This window comes from Melanostigma gelatinosum, assembly GCF_949748355.1.
Source record: "Melanostigma gelatinosum genome assembly, chromosome: 10".
Lineage (NCBI taxonomy): Eukaryota > Metazoa > Chordata > Actinopteri > Perciformes > Zoarcidae > Melanostigma > Melanostigma gelatinosum.
In genome coordinates, this window is record NC_136643.1 from 7875073 (window position 1) to 7891102 (window position 16030).

The following is a 16030-nucleotide window of genomic DNA, read 5'->3' on the forward strand; positions in this document are numbered from 1 at the left end:
CATGTTGACATGATGGCTCAAAGTCAAGGTGCAGCAAAAGTTGCCAGAAGATAAAGACCAAGCACACACTCCTGATTCATTACTTTCTCAATTGAATGGTGTCAATCAACTTTCTAGCTCACGATTGTGAAGCAACGCTCCCACATCACTCCAGTTTTTTTTACGCAGGTCTGATCTACATTCAAGCGCACCTGGGTGCTGCTCAGAGTTGTCAGCTATGGAGATCATCTTCTAGAGAACTTGGAAGGTTCAGTGCATCCAGATCAGTTGGATTGTGGGGGAGGGGGGGAGACAGCAGTACTTATTTATCACTCCCATCCCAAACATTTCCCAGCCACTCTGGGGACTCAAATTGTCAATCTTTCAGGCAAATCTTCTCAAACCTTTAGGCAACACCGCCAACTTTTCACCATAACCTGAGCCATTCCCAGCTCAGCCCCGCCCAGACCATACTAACCCAGCTCCCTGTCGGAGCAGGGTCAGGGGTTCTCTGGGGTTTCCTGGGGTTCATTTCAGAGCAGGGTTGGAGGGGGGCAGCCTGTCAGCTTGATTGACAGCTGGGCCTCACGCTTATAAACTTTAATGGCTCTTGTCAGAGTACTCCAGGGGCCCCCCCACCTGACAGGTATGGCAAACACACAGACATGCATGTGCACTATATACAAGCACACATTTGTCTGCCACATCATCCATGGCGACATTTCTGTTTATTTGAGTTTGTGGGGTTGGGCTGGGCCTGGACCTCTACATCTTCATACCATCAGACGTGCTGCAGTCTTTGAGACCGGGAGAGAGTAATGCCCTTTAAGGATGGTTTGCTGCCACTGTGTTGATTTATTTCTGAGGAAGTCTATTTCGCTGTGTGACACGGCCGTCCAACGCACCAGACGCGGGCCAACATGGAAAGCCATGAGCCAAGATTGAGGAATGTTCCCCGGTAAAACATTCCAGAAGGGAGGCTATAACCAAAACAGTGGGGAGAGGAGGAAATCCACCTGTTCAGCGAAAGAAAAGTGCACAAGGCACCCATTGTTTACTGTTGTGTCCATGTGCATGTCCATGTCCATGTCCATGTCCATGTCCATGTCTGGCAGTCACTAAAACTGGTTGATTATGTTATGCTAACTGAACATGGTAATGATGTGCATTGTGCAAAGCGGGTGACCTTTTCGGGAAAAGAGGTGTATGTTTGCCTCGTAGTCGGGGGTGGGGGGGTGTGGTGGTGAATGCTCAGGCCCTAGAGGGGGACAGGTGAACTCGAGCGTCTTACTGTAACTGGAGTGTAAACACACAGAGTAACCTCATTGACAGCTGGTAGCAATTAGCATATTAGCCTGTTGTTTATCAAATAATTGCTAACAACCGTGCCCCGAACCGGGCCAACATCTGTTTGCGAGCAATCATCAATTAGTCCCGAGTTCAGAGTTGACTGGTGTAGCTGCCAATGCATCATTCATGAGCTATTTAACTAAAAAGACTTCACGATTACGCACTACAGTGGTGGGGGTGAATTAAAGAGCCTGTAAAATCCATTCAGCAATTTCCATCCCTCTCTTTCCCAGCTAATTTGAGCTGCTTTCAAAGGAAACCTAATGCTCATTATGGCAAAGCTTGTCTTAACCTACCAATAAAAGCGCATATATATCTCTCACACTAGCAAGCAGTAAAAACACTGGAAGTACACAGGAGGTGAAGAGGGTATAAGGAACACCTTTAGGATGTTTTGGCGCTAGTGTAAAGGCTGCCAAAGTCTGCCTCTTTAAAATGCCAAACAACAAGAGCATTAATTATAAAATAAATGTGATGATTTCTTAACCATATAGGCCTTTTACTGAATATAAGATACTATCTGTGGGCTTTGTGGCAATATGTCAATTCTAAATGTATTTTTAAACCCTTCTGTACTTGTGCAATATAGCCTCCATTAGTCCAAACAGGTAGAATACATGGCAAGACTTACTGGCAGTATCATTCAAGCTACATTGAATGGTTTAAGCTACAGTATATGCTACAGTCTAGGGTTCTGGACCGTTCCAGACGATACAAACCCTCGGGCGGTTTTGAAGCTTTATAAACAAAAGCACAGCTGACCAGCTAATCCAGCTGTGGTCCCATGCCTGAGCCTACTCATTCGCTCCATTCACAGTTGGCCAACACACACACACACACACACACACACACACACACACACACACACACACACACACACACACACACACACACACACACACACACACACACACACACACACACACACACACACACACACACACACACACACACACACACACACAGTAGAAATAACCCACTCAGTGGACACATTCAAACAAGTCCAAAATTCATTCGACTGTTGGCCAGATTTGCCTTGTTGGTCAACCTGGTGGGGAGGCTACATAGACCTTATATTTGATTTATTTTGAAGTTTTCGGTTTCTTATTGTGATTCTAGTTGCCATCTGAGGCCATTGCCCGAGATTATCAGCAAAAAAAGAAAAGAAAAGAAACGGCAGGCCTTTTATCTCCCTCCAGCTCAGTCCCTCACTGACATTTTCCAGCTACATTCCAAGTCCATTACAGAGACCTTCGCTGAGATTATGATAAAAACACTTGCTTCCTGCCATTTTGATCTGATCGGGGACATTTTAGCCTCTCTTTTTTTCCCATTTGCTATCAGTTATCAAAGCTCCACACAATTGAATGATCAGCCTTTGTTCAAACAGCTGACATCACTTGCTGCCAAAAAGCCAACCGGTGCAAGTCATGAGAACTTTATGTCTTAACTTCAAGTCAACAACGTCTACATTTGCTTTGTTCGTCCCTTTATCGCAGCCATCTTCTGCTCATGGGGCACGCTGCACATCTCTTACTGTAAGCGTTCGTCATCATGATACCTCTGAATGTTTCTATTTGCGGTTTCCCAGATGAAATCCTCTGAACAAATATGTCACTTTCTAAAAAAATCTAAAAATCTGTGATAATATCCGACAGATTTTTGTAAAATACTCTATGTACAACACTCAGTTTTCTAAAAACCTGCATATGATTAAGAATTTATACCTTTTCCAGACTTTGAAGACCTGCATAGGTACCGTTCTCTGTGCAGCTGTATAACAATAGTTTTATCCTTGCCTACTTCAAATGATTACTCCATTTCCCTTTATTATCTGATCCCTAGGCCCAGGGTGACCCTGCTGGAAGAGGTGTGAGGGTAACCATTTTCAGATGTGTACCAGCGAGGGGGCCCCGGGTGAGAGGGGTGTCCTGCAGGGCTGATTCAATTGACGCTCCCTGCCTCCTGCCTATTTTCACATTTTCAGCTCCCTATGGCACTCATCCAGTGACCTCCTCCAAACCCCTGCTGAGGCCGGCGCTCTGCAGGCTGAAACCCAAGAAGCAAACCCCCCGATCCAATTCATTATTTTTGCAGCAGGGCGGTGCTGAGTAACGAGAGCGTCCTTCAAACTGGAAGTCCTGAGTACAAACCTCCGTGACAGCGAAAAGCATCCGCCCTCCTGAAGTGTCCTTGAATTCCCGAATCCTTACCAGCTGTAATGGCGGTGTTACTCTACGACTTGGAGTCATTGGTGGGCACAGTGCAGGAAAACACAAGTAATTAGTTTGTGTATTTCCTGCAAAACCTAGTTGTCTCTGACTGGTTTTGGCACGTAGCAGTGCTTTCCTCTTAAGAGAACACATTCAAGGGTTAATAACATTGCCTCGCGTTCCGCACTGCTTTAACTAAACACCAGTATGACCAGCGTCACCTTTAAGTTCCTGCATGGTTGATCTGTCTGCAGTGGTCAGTGTCTTCATGTTCCACACAACAGTGGGCTGGTTGGTCACAGTGTCTGAGTTTTTATTAATGTGTTCTTATGTTATTGTTCTATTTGTTTTGCTCTGACTCCAAGGTCCACATGGAACTGGGCCATGCTATTTCTTTTACGATTCCAAGAACTCATTTATAGCTCGAGCTGTCTGCAGGGCTGGAACAAGAAGCCGAGGAATGTACAGATACCACCTCCAACAGGGCAGATACAGAGTCACAGATACACATAGAAGTACATATCCAATCGATAGCTTCTATCCATGCAGGCTTAGTTTGTTTTAAAATCAAGACGGACATAAAATAAATTTTGTCCAATGGATAAATTATTTGCTTACTTCTGAATTTGTGTCGCATTACCTTTACGATCACTGATGTTAGTCCGTTTCAAAACAAAGACAATGGCAAGAGCAACAATCTTTAATTGTCCCAAGAAATGTACCATGCACTGTGTTTCATGTTTCCACACCAATTCATTACTATTATGATGTCCACAATGCAGTCCAACAACTAGTCTCACTTAATTCTCTGTATGTATTGTATGTACCGAATGAGAAGTGTGGACCCACGTGCATTAGTGTAACTGTTCTAGAAGTATCACTGGGCAGACGATAATGACTTTAGCAGGTACAGTAGCCATTCCAATGCAACTGACACTCAGGGTGTGCTTGTGGCTTGGCCTGCAACAACAACACTTGAGACGTGGTCCATTCTTTTCAAAAATAAAGTGTCTGTCTAGATATTCATTCGTGAGATGTGGTGATTTCTTACTTGGCATTCTTGGTGTTGATGAACTTAACTCAAATATAGGCAAAGATCATTGCCAAGTAGAACAGCAGTTGCTCTCTTTACTTTATTTAAGGAGTGAATTGGCTCACAGACATGTGAAATTTGCATCCACCATTCACATTGTATTGTCTTGAATTGAAACATGACTTCCACTCACGATGACTCAAAAACACATCTTGTGGGATCACAAATAGACCTCCTTAAATACAGTATGGAATGTAGACAAAACACTAGGGCTGCACCCTCGTTGTCATTTTGGTCCAAGTCAACTAAGATTTCTTTAGTCGATCCTTGTTTTATGCTTTTTTCATGCTGAATTAGTTATTCCCAAGAAACTTGTAAAGATATCTCTGGTAAACACGTGATGCTTTGTGTGTTTCTTTGTGTAGAAACGGAAGCACACACACACACACACTCAAGAAAAATAACTGCAAGGTTTTAGTGCCCAAAATACCATCAAATGTGTAGTTTTTGCCCTGTTCATTAGTGGTCAGGGATTAAATGGATTGTGAACAAAACAGCAACAGATTAGTAGTGGACTTTAGAGCCACAAGTGTGCTTGTACTCCGTTTGTGCAGAAGAATGTGCGCAAACAAACAGTCACACCTTCTCTTCTGCTCTATAATCTCCGTTTAGTACAACGATTAAGTAGTCATTTAAATATAAATGCACTGAGATATCTTGGACGCATAATCTGGGGGTGGGGGTGGGGGGGGGGGGGGGCGGAATGAGACTGAGCAGCCCATCCAAAAAAGCACTCCAGCCTCTCCATTAGCTGGAAGAAAAGAGTGGGCGGCTGTGAGAAGTTGCTATTCTGTTGTGCGCCATGAATCACAGAGCGCCGATGTTTGTTCAGTTCCTCGGCCCAACCTACACACTCCCACAATTAACCTTCTGCCTGGAAATCCTCTCCCTCTGACGTGTATGTGCATGTGGTGTGTGCGTGCGGCGTAGACTTCCTCTGAGTGGTCGAGAGAGCGTAACATGGAGAGAAGATGGTTTTGGCCCAGTTAAATGAGTACTGTTCTCAGAGGCTCCTCTACATGCAAGCTTGTCGGTATTTTTAACTCTATATCTATGTAACCGGGCCATTATGCTGCACCTGTTTGGCAGTTAAAGTCATTCTTTCCTGTGAGTCACCCAGTCAGGGGACACAAAATCTCAATGTTGGAATTTTCTAGCTTAAAAGGGATAGTTTGGGTGTTTTGAAGTGGGTTTGTATGAGGCACTTATCCATAGTCAGTGTATTACCTACAGTAGATGGCGGTCGGCACGCCTCCAGTTTGGAGAGACAGACAAGAGTACGGGCACGGGAGCAAAGCAATGTACTGATGTGGACGGGGGCAGCAGCAAAAAGTATTTCAGATACCTACAATACCGGTCTTTTGCTGCTGCCCCACAGGTAATGCACTGATTATGGAAAACTATGTCAAACAACCGCAGTTCAAAACATATTTTATGGTTATTTGTAGCATGTTTACTTTCAAACTCAGACAAAATGATTTGCTTCCGGAAATGTAGCCAGGAATAAAAATGACAAGCAACACGAGTGCAACTGCATTCTGACAATTTCATGCTGACAACACAAATAAACCCCACATAACCCCCAAATAAACCACACATGTTCACTTCGACGCAATTAAACATAAAAACTACACTCATGTTGCTGTTAATCAAGCTCATTAATGCATTCATTAGGACAGACTTCTCAATCAACATGGTTGCCTTGAATACCTTATTGCTGACATTAATGTAAACTTACAGTCTCAGGGAAAAAGCCAACATTACAGTAATATACCAATTTATGCTGCAGGGACTAACAAGGTCATCATTTCTAAATGGGCTTTTTGTGGTGTGTATACATAACTGCCCGCGTAAAACTCAGTCCCTATTTAATCTCACACCAGCCATAGATTTAGTCCACAATTCCAAATGTATTTGTCCAGTCTTAGTGCCTCACTCAAGGTTATTTTTGCTAGTAGTCTCTTGGCTGTCGTCTTACCTCATTGCCAAGCAGAGAAGAGACGCAGGCTTCGGAGGCATCACATATGGCCGTGAGGTCATGACCTCCCTCCAGGGCAAGCACCAACCGACCGCCTGCCAGACCCATCAGCTGCCTGGTCAGGTAGCCAAAGCCTGGACACAAAGGAAATGACAGCAGAAAAAGAGAGGGGGGAAAAGAATGAGATGGGGGGGAGCAGTGCTGTTCAAGCTCGAACTTCCTTTTTGGATATTGATCAAAGAAAAAAAAAATTGAGAAAAAAGGGGGTTTGAGCGAGGATGAGAAAAAGGGGGTGACTGCATCAGAGGGAGGAAGAGGGAGAGAAAGCGCACTGTGGATTTACTGGGGGCCAAAAAACAAACCATAATATGAGTCAGGTTTAATTTTAATAAATGCGGCTTTGCGTTTAGGCTCGGTCACAGTCTCTGATCTTTTGCTCTCAGGATGAGGGGAGATTTTAATATATGCATTCAGCCATACTTTCTTCTCTCCTAAATTTTCCTCATATCCCCTCTTCCTGCAATCCTCTCTAACCACCCATATCACCCCCTTAACAACCAAGACCCCTGGTCTTATTTGAGATCTGCGGGATGGTTTTAGAAAATCTATTTCCTGGCACGCCAAGGTCTCGTTCTGAATACGCATGTCGGAGGCACAAAACAAACACAGAGGCGTGTGTTTGTGCGCCTGTGTGTGCGTCTGCCTCTCTTTCCTTCTATACTGTGCTGCGTTGTACAGGCAGGGGGATGTGAACATCATAAGTGAGGACCTGGAGGGCATGCATTCAAATGTGCATCTTTTAAAGTTCTATCTAGTTTTATCTATGGCTTTAAACAAAAAAGAAAAAAGAATGATTAACAGGGAAACCGTGGTCATCACTTACATTTGGCTGTCAGCTTGTATCCTCCCAGGGGTGGAGCATGTCCGTCTACCGCATCAAAGCCCGAAGATACCAGAACCACGTCTGGGGCGAACTCGTTGGCAATAGGCATAACCACCGTCCTAGGAAAAAAAAACGTCAACAAAAATAATGTATTTATGGTGGAGGCTGTATAAGAGTCTCCTATCTCTATCCAATAATTGTGGCGTTACTGTATGTAGAACACTTTGTTTGAAAACAAGTGCATGCATGAATTTGTTTTTTTTCGCTGGCTGCCCTGCAACAGGAAGGCCAGAAAGCAGAGATTCACTGTGCGTTCCAGTACCCGTACTACCACACTTTTTAGTATGCCAGAAAAACATTCAGTTTGTCCCAATAGTATGTCCAATGCAATATGTCAAAAATACCAGGATGTCCTACTGTACCCAGTCAAACGTTGTAGTACGCACGCCAGCAGATACATGAGCAAGAGGGTCAAAGTTCAAGGTGCAATGTTATGACGAAGTAGTATGTCCAAATTGAATGCATACTGCACGCAACAGTTGGAACTTTCTAAGGGCAGCTGCAGTATGTACTAAAAGTAAAAAGAAAAAGTACGTCATTTGGAACGCAGCATCAGTGTCTCAAAAACACACACCTGGTGAGGTGCAGGCCCAATGCCAATGCCCCCCCCAAGGCCTTAAACCCTGAAACCCTCACTGGTAACCCCCTGTTTAACGTCACATTGCTATGAATTGTGGGTAATTCCCTTGGGCAAAGTCTGCAGAAATACGGACTTACGGGAAAGTGTTCATAGAAGGGCTCAAAATGTCTGCCAGAGAGCCTTCACACGCTCTAAGATTTGACAGAGGGACAGCCCTAAACCCTCACGGACTTTGCGGGAGCGCACCTCAAAGTCCGTGAGTGTGGAGATTGGGATTGGGCCGCAGTCTCCATACCAACTTATCCTGTTGAGTACCATCTTTCTGAAGCAGGCATATCAAAAACTAATAGTGCATTTCATCAATGGAGATTCTTGCAGCTGCAACAGTAACATATATTTAATGGGCTGAAAGAATGACAGGATGACTGGGCTTCAACCAAACACAAACTGCTCCAAAATGTATTAAATATATATTGCGACTGCAACCCACTCAAAAGTCAAATCAAAACCACAGAGCCAGATGAGCCAGCTTTTCAAGATTTCAAGAGACCATAATCTAGTGTGAATCTAAACAGGTTTTACAATTTATATATCTACCATGTTTCCATTCAATTGAACTGTGTCACAGTAAACCGAGAGATATTCAAGAGGTACCAGCATTGGAGCACTGAGGGCCCTACTTCAACCATATCCTAAAAAGCTACACGTACCATAAAACATATTTTACACAATTCCTCTTTTCTGCCAAATAATCAAAAAATTGTGATACAAGAAGACTAATGGTCTTGGTACAGGCAAGCTTAATACATTGTGGTGGTTAAAATAGGGTCAAGAGGACCATTCAAATATGCACATGATATGCCTTTAGTGTGCTTACTGTCCTTGTGAAGATGATTGTTGAATGCTGCACCCAGCGGAGATGCTACATGTCTCTATTGCTGCATATCAGTTACTGTATTTTCAAGTCATTTTATGGCTTTTCCTCCCTTTTATAGTTTTCAAAGCAAACATCCACCTAATGAGTTTGTCTGTACAGCATGTGTGTGGCAGAGAAAATTACAGCATACACTTCTTGAAGTGGAAAGAAGTTTGGAAATTTGGAGGCAGCGATACACTAGAACATCCTTAAGTAAAAAGGGGAAACGGAAGGACAGATATAATTGCATGTATGCGTATCATGTGTGTTAATTATGCAGGGTAATTCTAACGCTGCATGGGTGTGGTCAATGAGGGCTGTTTGTGTACAACCTTCCTCTTACACACAGCTGGTAGGGAGGGAGTGCTTGTGTGCAATGTGTCATGCACATAATCCAATCAACAGCAGGGTACTGTGTAATGATTCACTGCACGTTGTGGCTGGAAAATCCAGTCCGGTTTTCATGGTGACCCTGTTCGAAGAAATGTGTGTGTTTTTCACCGAAGGATTATATTAGATCACACTAGTTTGAATTTATCAGCTTAATTTTATTTTTTTACGAGGCTGAACACAATTTTTTTAAATAAAAGAAAGGTATCCAAATATAAATCAGGTAATGTAAACATTACTTAAAGAAAATAAAATACTGTTCGTTAAATAGCTCTAAAGGCGTTTACACGCGGCATTTCTGTTTGTGGTTTTCCGTATTTGATTGGGGTATCTGTAAAGATATCAATTAATTAGGAATCAGTCATACTGACTGATCACTGAACTAGAGTTGGCATCGTAGAGGCTTCATCAACTTTGTATAATATAGAAGTATAATAGGTCATAGTAATCTGGTTTAGGACTCAGTTCATGAATAGTAATAGACTCCCCAGATGGCAAAACAAGTGGTTCTCCTAGATTTGCAGAGGAATTTTCTGGCGGTCTGGGATATTCGGGCAAGCGGTGTTTTGGTGAGGTCTGCGAGTGACGGAGTACCACAGGGTTCCGTCGCAGGTCCTCTGTACTTTGCTGACCTCAGGAACACGGTGCTGGTTTTGCTGGCTGTGGGGGAGCAGCGTGCCCTGAACTCCGGAGGCCACCGGTCTTTCCAGCTCTTGTTCACCACCAAATTATAACCCTAAACTGCGCACACCACACCACAACACCCATACGTACACACAGCTGTCTGAGAGAGAGGCGGGAGGTAGTATTCCGAACTTATTGGTAGTCCCAGACAGAAAGGATACACTGAGTGCATGCGTCACTGTGTGTTAGCGTGTATCTGGCAATATTTCAGAGGAAAACGTCATGTGAGGAAGATGAAGGAATAGGACAAAGAAAAAAAGCTTGACTGAGTGAGTTAAAAATATAGAGAGCAAGAAAATGGGCATGGCCTAACATGTAGGGGAGGAGTCTAGGAAGAAAACATGGATTTGACTGAGGGAGTAAGGACATGAATATATAGAGATTGAAAATTGTTCCGTTAGCATTACGGCTGGTGCAAATGTGTCTAAAAAGGGAACACGATCCTTTGTTTGAATAAGACTTTCATGACAATTATGTGAAATGAACAACCACGCTGCTAAGGGAAGTAAATATTTTTCAGCTCCAGTTTCAGATTTCATCGCACGTGTGTATCCGCCTACTTACAAATTTATATACGCACACACAGCTTTGGCTCATTAACATTTGGGCCATAAAAGACCCCACATGAAAAGGAGTTGACCACAGGCGCATGTGGACTGACACACGGTGCAGGGGGAAACCTTGACCGCCAAGGATACTTGAAGCACTGAGGGCTCCCCCACGCCCCTCCTCCAACCTTGAACACTGACAAGAGACAGTTTGGGTCACGGTGAAAACTGTTGGTGTCATCAGTTCCAGCCCCCACCGCTCTGGAACAATATTCTGACATTTAAGGGAAATAGAAACCCACAGTAATCAATTAGCAGACTGGCATGAAGGGTGTTAGATCCTGGGGTACTTCTGGCCCGATACGGGGCTACTTACTGACTCAGCTCTCTATTAAAAGATTGTCGAGCTGGTGTTCTTGCGAGGGAACTCGCCTGGCTCCGCTAACTGCCTTTACTCCCGACGTCTACCCTGCTTCCTCCGGTCTGAGCGCGCTCGGCCGAGAGACCAGTCCTGGCCCCGGGCGCTCCCACCAGTCGCGTCGGTTATGGCAGCTTCCCTCTTATGGATCCGTGCTCTTGGTAAATGCCAGGTTAGGTTTTAACGGCTAGGATCTCTTCTTTCTAAAACCGTAAGGGATTGTTAAGTGGATTCGTCTCTAGGATAACCTTACAGAACTCAGTTGTTAGACATACAATGGATTTTACTTTTTACTGCCACGAGGAACTTTTTACTACTTTGAGCAAATGAATGCACTTGAGATATTTACTTTAAATGCAGATTAGATATTTATTGCAGGTTAGATTTAGTTAGTTTGCAAGGGTTAAGCTACAGCTCACATAAAATGTCACTACACTTGATTAGTTACTTTAATTTTCTTCTTCGATTATACTCATTAGTTTTAGATGCCGAGACGGCTCGGTTGGAGCTGGATCTTCAATGGTACGATGAAAAGGTTCTTTTGGAGTTGTTAGGAGCGAAGGTCCGGCCGGACCCTCTGTCCTCCTGCTCTGCAGCAGAGTCCGTTCAACAGTCCTCAAAACTCAGTACAAAGTCTTTCTAGGGCTGCTGCGTCTTCTCAGTTGTCCAGTTGTCCGTTGTCCAGTCTCGACAAGGGAAACCAGTGGTTTTAGGAGAGACTAATTATGTGTGAATCAGAGACTATGTATGTGGAGATGAAAAAGCTTCTCTGTTAATTAAGGGAGGGGAGAGTTTACGAGCTACGTGGGCATCCTGAGTAAACAGGTTGCGATCTAAACCACTGCTGGCTCTCCCACAGCCAGATCTTACGAGGAGTGGAAGTACTTGGGTAAGCATGTAGTGCAAACTTTTGTTTCGTTCACCTAGCAACAGGTTGCATGTGTCACAGTATCAGTTTATGGGAATGTCGGTCTTGAGACCGATTAAAAAGAGTGGTCAAAATCAATGCAGGTGTTCAGCTCCAAAAACAGTGGATCCTACACTTCTCATCTCCCCAAGCCTCACATCATCAGGGTTATTTTCTCAGACTTTAGAAACCTCAGCAAAAAAAACACTTCCAAATAATAAATCAACTATGATGAGAGATTAATTAGGATGAGACTCCTAATTAACTTGAATCTGTGTGACAAACACAGACAGATAAAATGTCATTCTCACTTCCATAAAGGAAGTGACCACCATCTCTATATCCCATTGCCCTCTTAGCATCGACTGCGTTTTTATAGACCAGTCCACCTAATTATTCCTCTTCTGGTCGTGATGAGCACATTTGGTTTTTGGCATTCGTCATCCAACATGATTTCAAGTGCAACAGGTTAATACAGCAAGTATAGGTCTTAAGGTGTAGTGTTAATTTTTTGAGCCAAGGAAAACTTCCTCTCTAGAGACTACTCATCTTGGTGTAATTGCTCCGGTACCTAATTTATCCTTTTCCACATCTTGATTATGCCTTTTGGTCCAATGTACTCCAGGCTTCTAACTTGTATAAATTCCTTAGGTTTGTTAATATATAGTAGAATAAACTAATTATCTAATCATCTAATATTCTATTGTCTATTTCTGCCAAACAGATATATTATCACGCCAATAAAAAGCGTGTAAAAACATCTGAGGTCAAGTTTCCGTTATGCAAAAGCGTGAGTGCAAGTTTTTCATTCTAAAAATCTTCTAATATTTACTAGAGATAATTACAATTACCAGCTTATTCCTAGGGATTGAGCAGTCATCATTGGAGAGGTTCAAGTAAAGAGCCAGGTGTTTTAGAACACATTATAATCTCTGTCCTTTAGAGGGAGTAGTGTTCATCACCAGTCAACAAAAGGTTAAACTGCAGAGTTTCAAGGCTTTCCTCCTCCGTTCATGAAAAAAAGAAAAAAAAAGAAAAGTAGAGGAGAGCAGGAGAGGGAGAATAAGAGAGCACAAAACTCACACACGCACACTTGCACTTCAAAGCCCTGTCATCTGGTGCTGCGGAGAGCTGGTTTGAATTAAGTTTAATTCTCCTCCTCTCTCGTCTTTCCAAGTTCATGGCAGAAGAGGGAGTGAAAGGAGGAGGATGAGGGGGGGGGAGAGAGCGAGAGAGAGAAAAAGGAAGAGAGAGAAAGAGAGAGAGAGAGAGAGAGAGAGAGATGGTGCTTCTGGTTTTCATTAGGGCCAATTTTCTTATCTTTTTTCTCTGTGCTTTTCTGGAGGCTCAGACGTGATCCCCTGCAAATGCAACGTGGCACAGGCCAGCGAAGGAATGGGAAGGTGCCGGCTGCACGGCACGCATCCCCTCCCGAAGATGGAGTGGACCACAACACACAGATAAACACAGAGATTGAAAGAGAGAGGCTGTGTGTATCAGGTGTCCATGCGTGCATGTTGTTGTAAATGTGTATGCACACTGATGTAAAAGCTGCATGTGTGAGCATTTGTGCATGTTTCTCTGTGTTTTTGTGCATATTCATGCATCTTCATGGAAGCTTAAACGGGGGCTTTCTGCATTTCTGAGCTTGGGAGCAGCATGTGCATTTGTATAAACACACGACTATCCAGTATCTGTAACCATGTTTCTTGGTGTGTGTGGTAGATCTATGAGCTGTGAGACAGGTTTGCTGCTGTCCTGTGGGGCCTATGAATTGTCCAAACCTGCCATAGCCTCGGGGGATGAACAGCGCTAGGGCCTGAGGTGATAACACACCCACAACATACGTTCTCTTTGGATCTTTTCCATCATGTTCCATTTAATAACCCCAAATTACATAAACAGAACACACAAACGCAGTACAAGCCTCTCAACATGTGTATAGTATATTGTAGTGTCACGGGTTGTCCCTAGGGTGGGGCAGTGCAAAAGAGAGCATTAAACAGGCACAATCAGACCGTATAAACAAAAATAAAGGTTTTATTGGCCCATCTCACTGGCAGTTCCTTTAACTCCAAAACTCACACCTCAAACAAAAAAGTTCACGAATAAACCTAAAGTCTCCCGGAGGAGAAAGGGGTTTCTTCATCCAACAAAGTACTCCCACCCTGCAAAGTCCTTGGTCTCGGTTCCTCCAGGTATGCGTCCTCTCTCCTACTCCAGGCCGCCCTCCTCTGCCGTGGTGCTCTCCCCTTTATTCCGTTTCCCAGCCCTGCCTCAATTAGGGGCCTTAAGCACCTGCAGCTGGGTGCATGATGAGGCAGTCTGGGAGCTGTAGTCTCTAGCCCGGCGGCCATTTTGAGTTGTGGGCCCTGATCCTGGGTGAGGATGTCGCGCCCCTCCACAACCTGTCCCCTTGTGATGCCACAATATGGATGCATGCACCCCTGAACAAACACACACACATACCAAAACTACTGTTTTACGTTTTAGGTGGTTACAGTTTGAGGTTTAGAGAGTGGGCTGGTGAAACCAAAGCGCAGTGCGTAACTGGTCAACTTAAATACGCATTGAACGGCTCAAATACGGATGGAACATCTCCAGCAACGCCCTTATAAGAGTTACAGGGGTACTCCACCACAAAGCACAACATACAGTCTTTATATCACAAGGAGTACTACACAGTCTGTGAAAACAGCTCCACAAAGTCAAAGGCTCTGGCTTTCCAAAGTTTCTAAAGAAATAACCCCTGACGACGGAGTCATCGTAATCTCATTTTGGGCTTGAGACTGAAATGTTTTAACCAAAAGCCTGCATAACAAACTGGAGGTGAGGTGTGCATTTAGGACGCAGAGTGTGTCTGTTTGAAAGACACTATGAGTTGCATTATGGGAATTATGGCAGGATCAAGTGTTTTCTTGTAGCAGGATCTACATGGGTACTACAAGTCTGGATTATTCAGCCTCTGCTGCATCAATTTTAACCAGTCCCCTTTTTAACCAGTCCCAGAAAGCTGCAGGTCTGCTGAGACCCTCAGCTCATTTAAATCAAGATTGAAGACTTTTCTGTTTGCTGCTGGCTTTAATTGAACCACATTCAATTAATATATTAATCAATTTCCTGCATTTCTGCATTTTACTACTGTATTTTATTTCTTACACTGTTCTTAATTGCTGTTAAATCTCCTTTTCTTTTACCTTATGTTTTGATGCTTTTAATAGTTTTAAAAGGACTGCACAATATATCGCCATTTCCTCCGGGACCGAGTTCGTGCAAGGCGTACACTATAAAACGCAGATCGGCAGAGATCTTTTCCAGACGTGGTTTGTGTGCGAGTAATTGCAGAATTGCGGCAGTGTATGGTTGATTGCGTGCAGCGTAATGTCTCAGGGAGACATCAATTATTGTTTCAATGTATGTTTTAAATCTCCTTTACTTTTTACTACTGAATTTTATTTCTTACACTGTTTCTTTAATTGTTTTTAAATCTCCTTTTCTTTTGCCTTATGTTTTGATGCTTTTAATGGTTTTATGTGAAGCACTTTGAATTACCTTGTTGTTGAAATGTGCTATAAAAATAAACTTGCCTTGCCTTGCCTTTTAAATGTGTCTGTGTCAAGTCAACTGACTTCTTGGAAGTGGAAACCTAAAAAGCTTGAGTACCATTTTCAAAACAGCAAGTATGAATCTGTTATTATAAACAAATTTAAACAGGTTGAAAATAAACGTTTAAGTGTAAACTGGCAAATCAGCAAAACTGTGTTTTAGTGCTGTAGTAGACATGAACAATCCTTCAAATTCAAAAGGGACATCTTCATTTTCATACATATGTGTGTGTATATTGTGTCTGCTTTGTGTATCAATATAGAAGTAGAAAACGTGTGTGAAGCACACCGCACTGGCTACTGGCTTCAGTGATGGATTATAAATAATGATATACGTTTGTTAGGTGGTTGTCATCCGTGCATTAGGCACACATGGGTAGAACGAGGAGGATGAAGGGAAAAGAGACAATAAAAAGTGAGGAGCGG

At 43.4% G+C, this 16030-nt stretch overlaps 1 protein-coding gene across 2 annotated transcripts in view; it reads right to left on the reverse strand.

The window, feature by feature from the left end:
* Window positions 1-16030, reverse strand: part of LOC306783875 (histone deacetylase 4-like) — a 53312-nt gene that overhangs the window by 5934 nt on the left and 31348 nt on the right. For both annotated transcript variants that reach the window (XM_079277705.1, XM_079277704.1), the window contains exons 21-22: window positions 7497-7615; window positions 6614-6747 (exon numbers count right to left, since the gene is read on the reverse strand). In XM_079277705.1, coding sequence (XP_079133831.1) covers window positions 6614-6747; window positions 7497-7615 — 253 coding nt within the window. The remainder of the gene's footprint in view (window positions 1-6613; window positions 6748-7496; window positions 7616-16030) is intronic.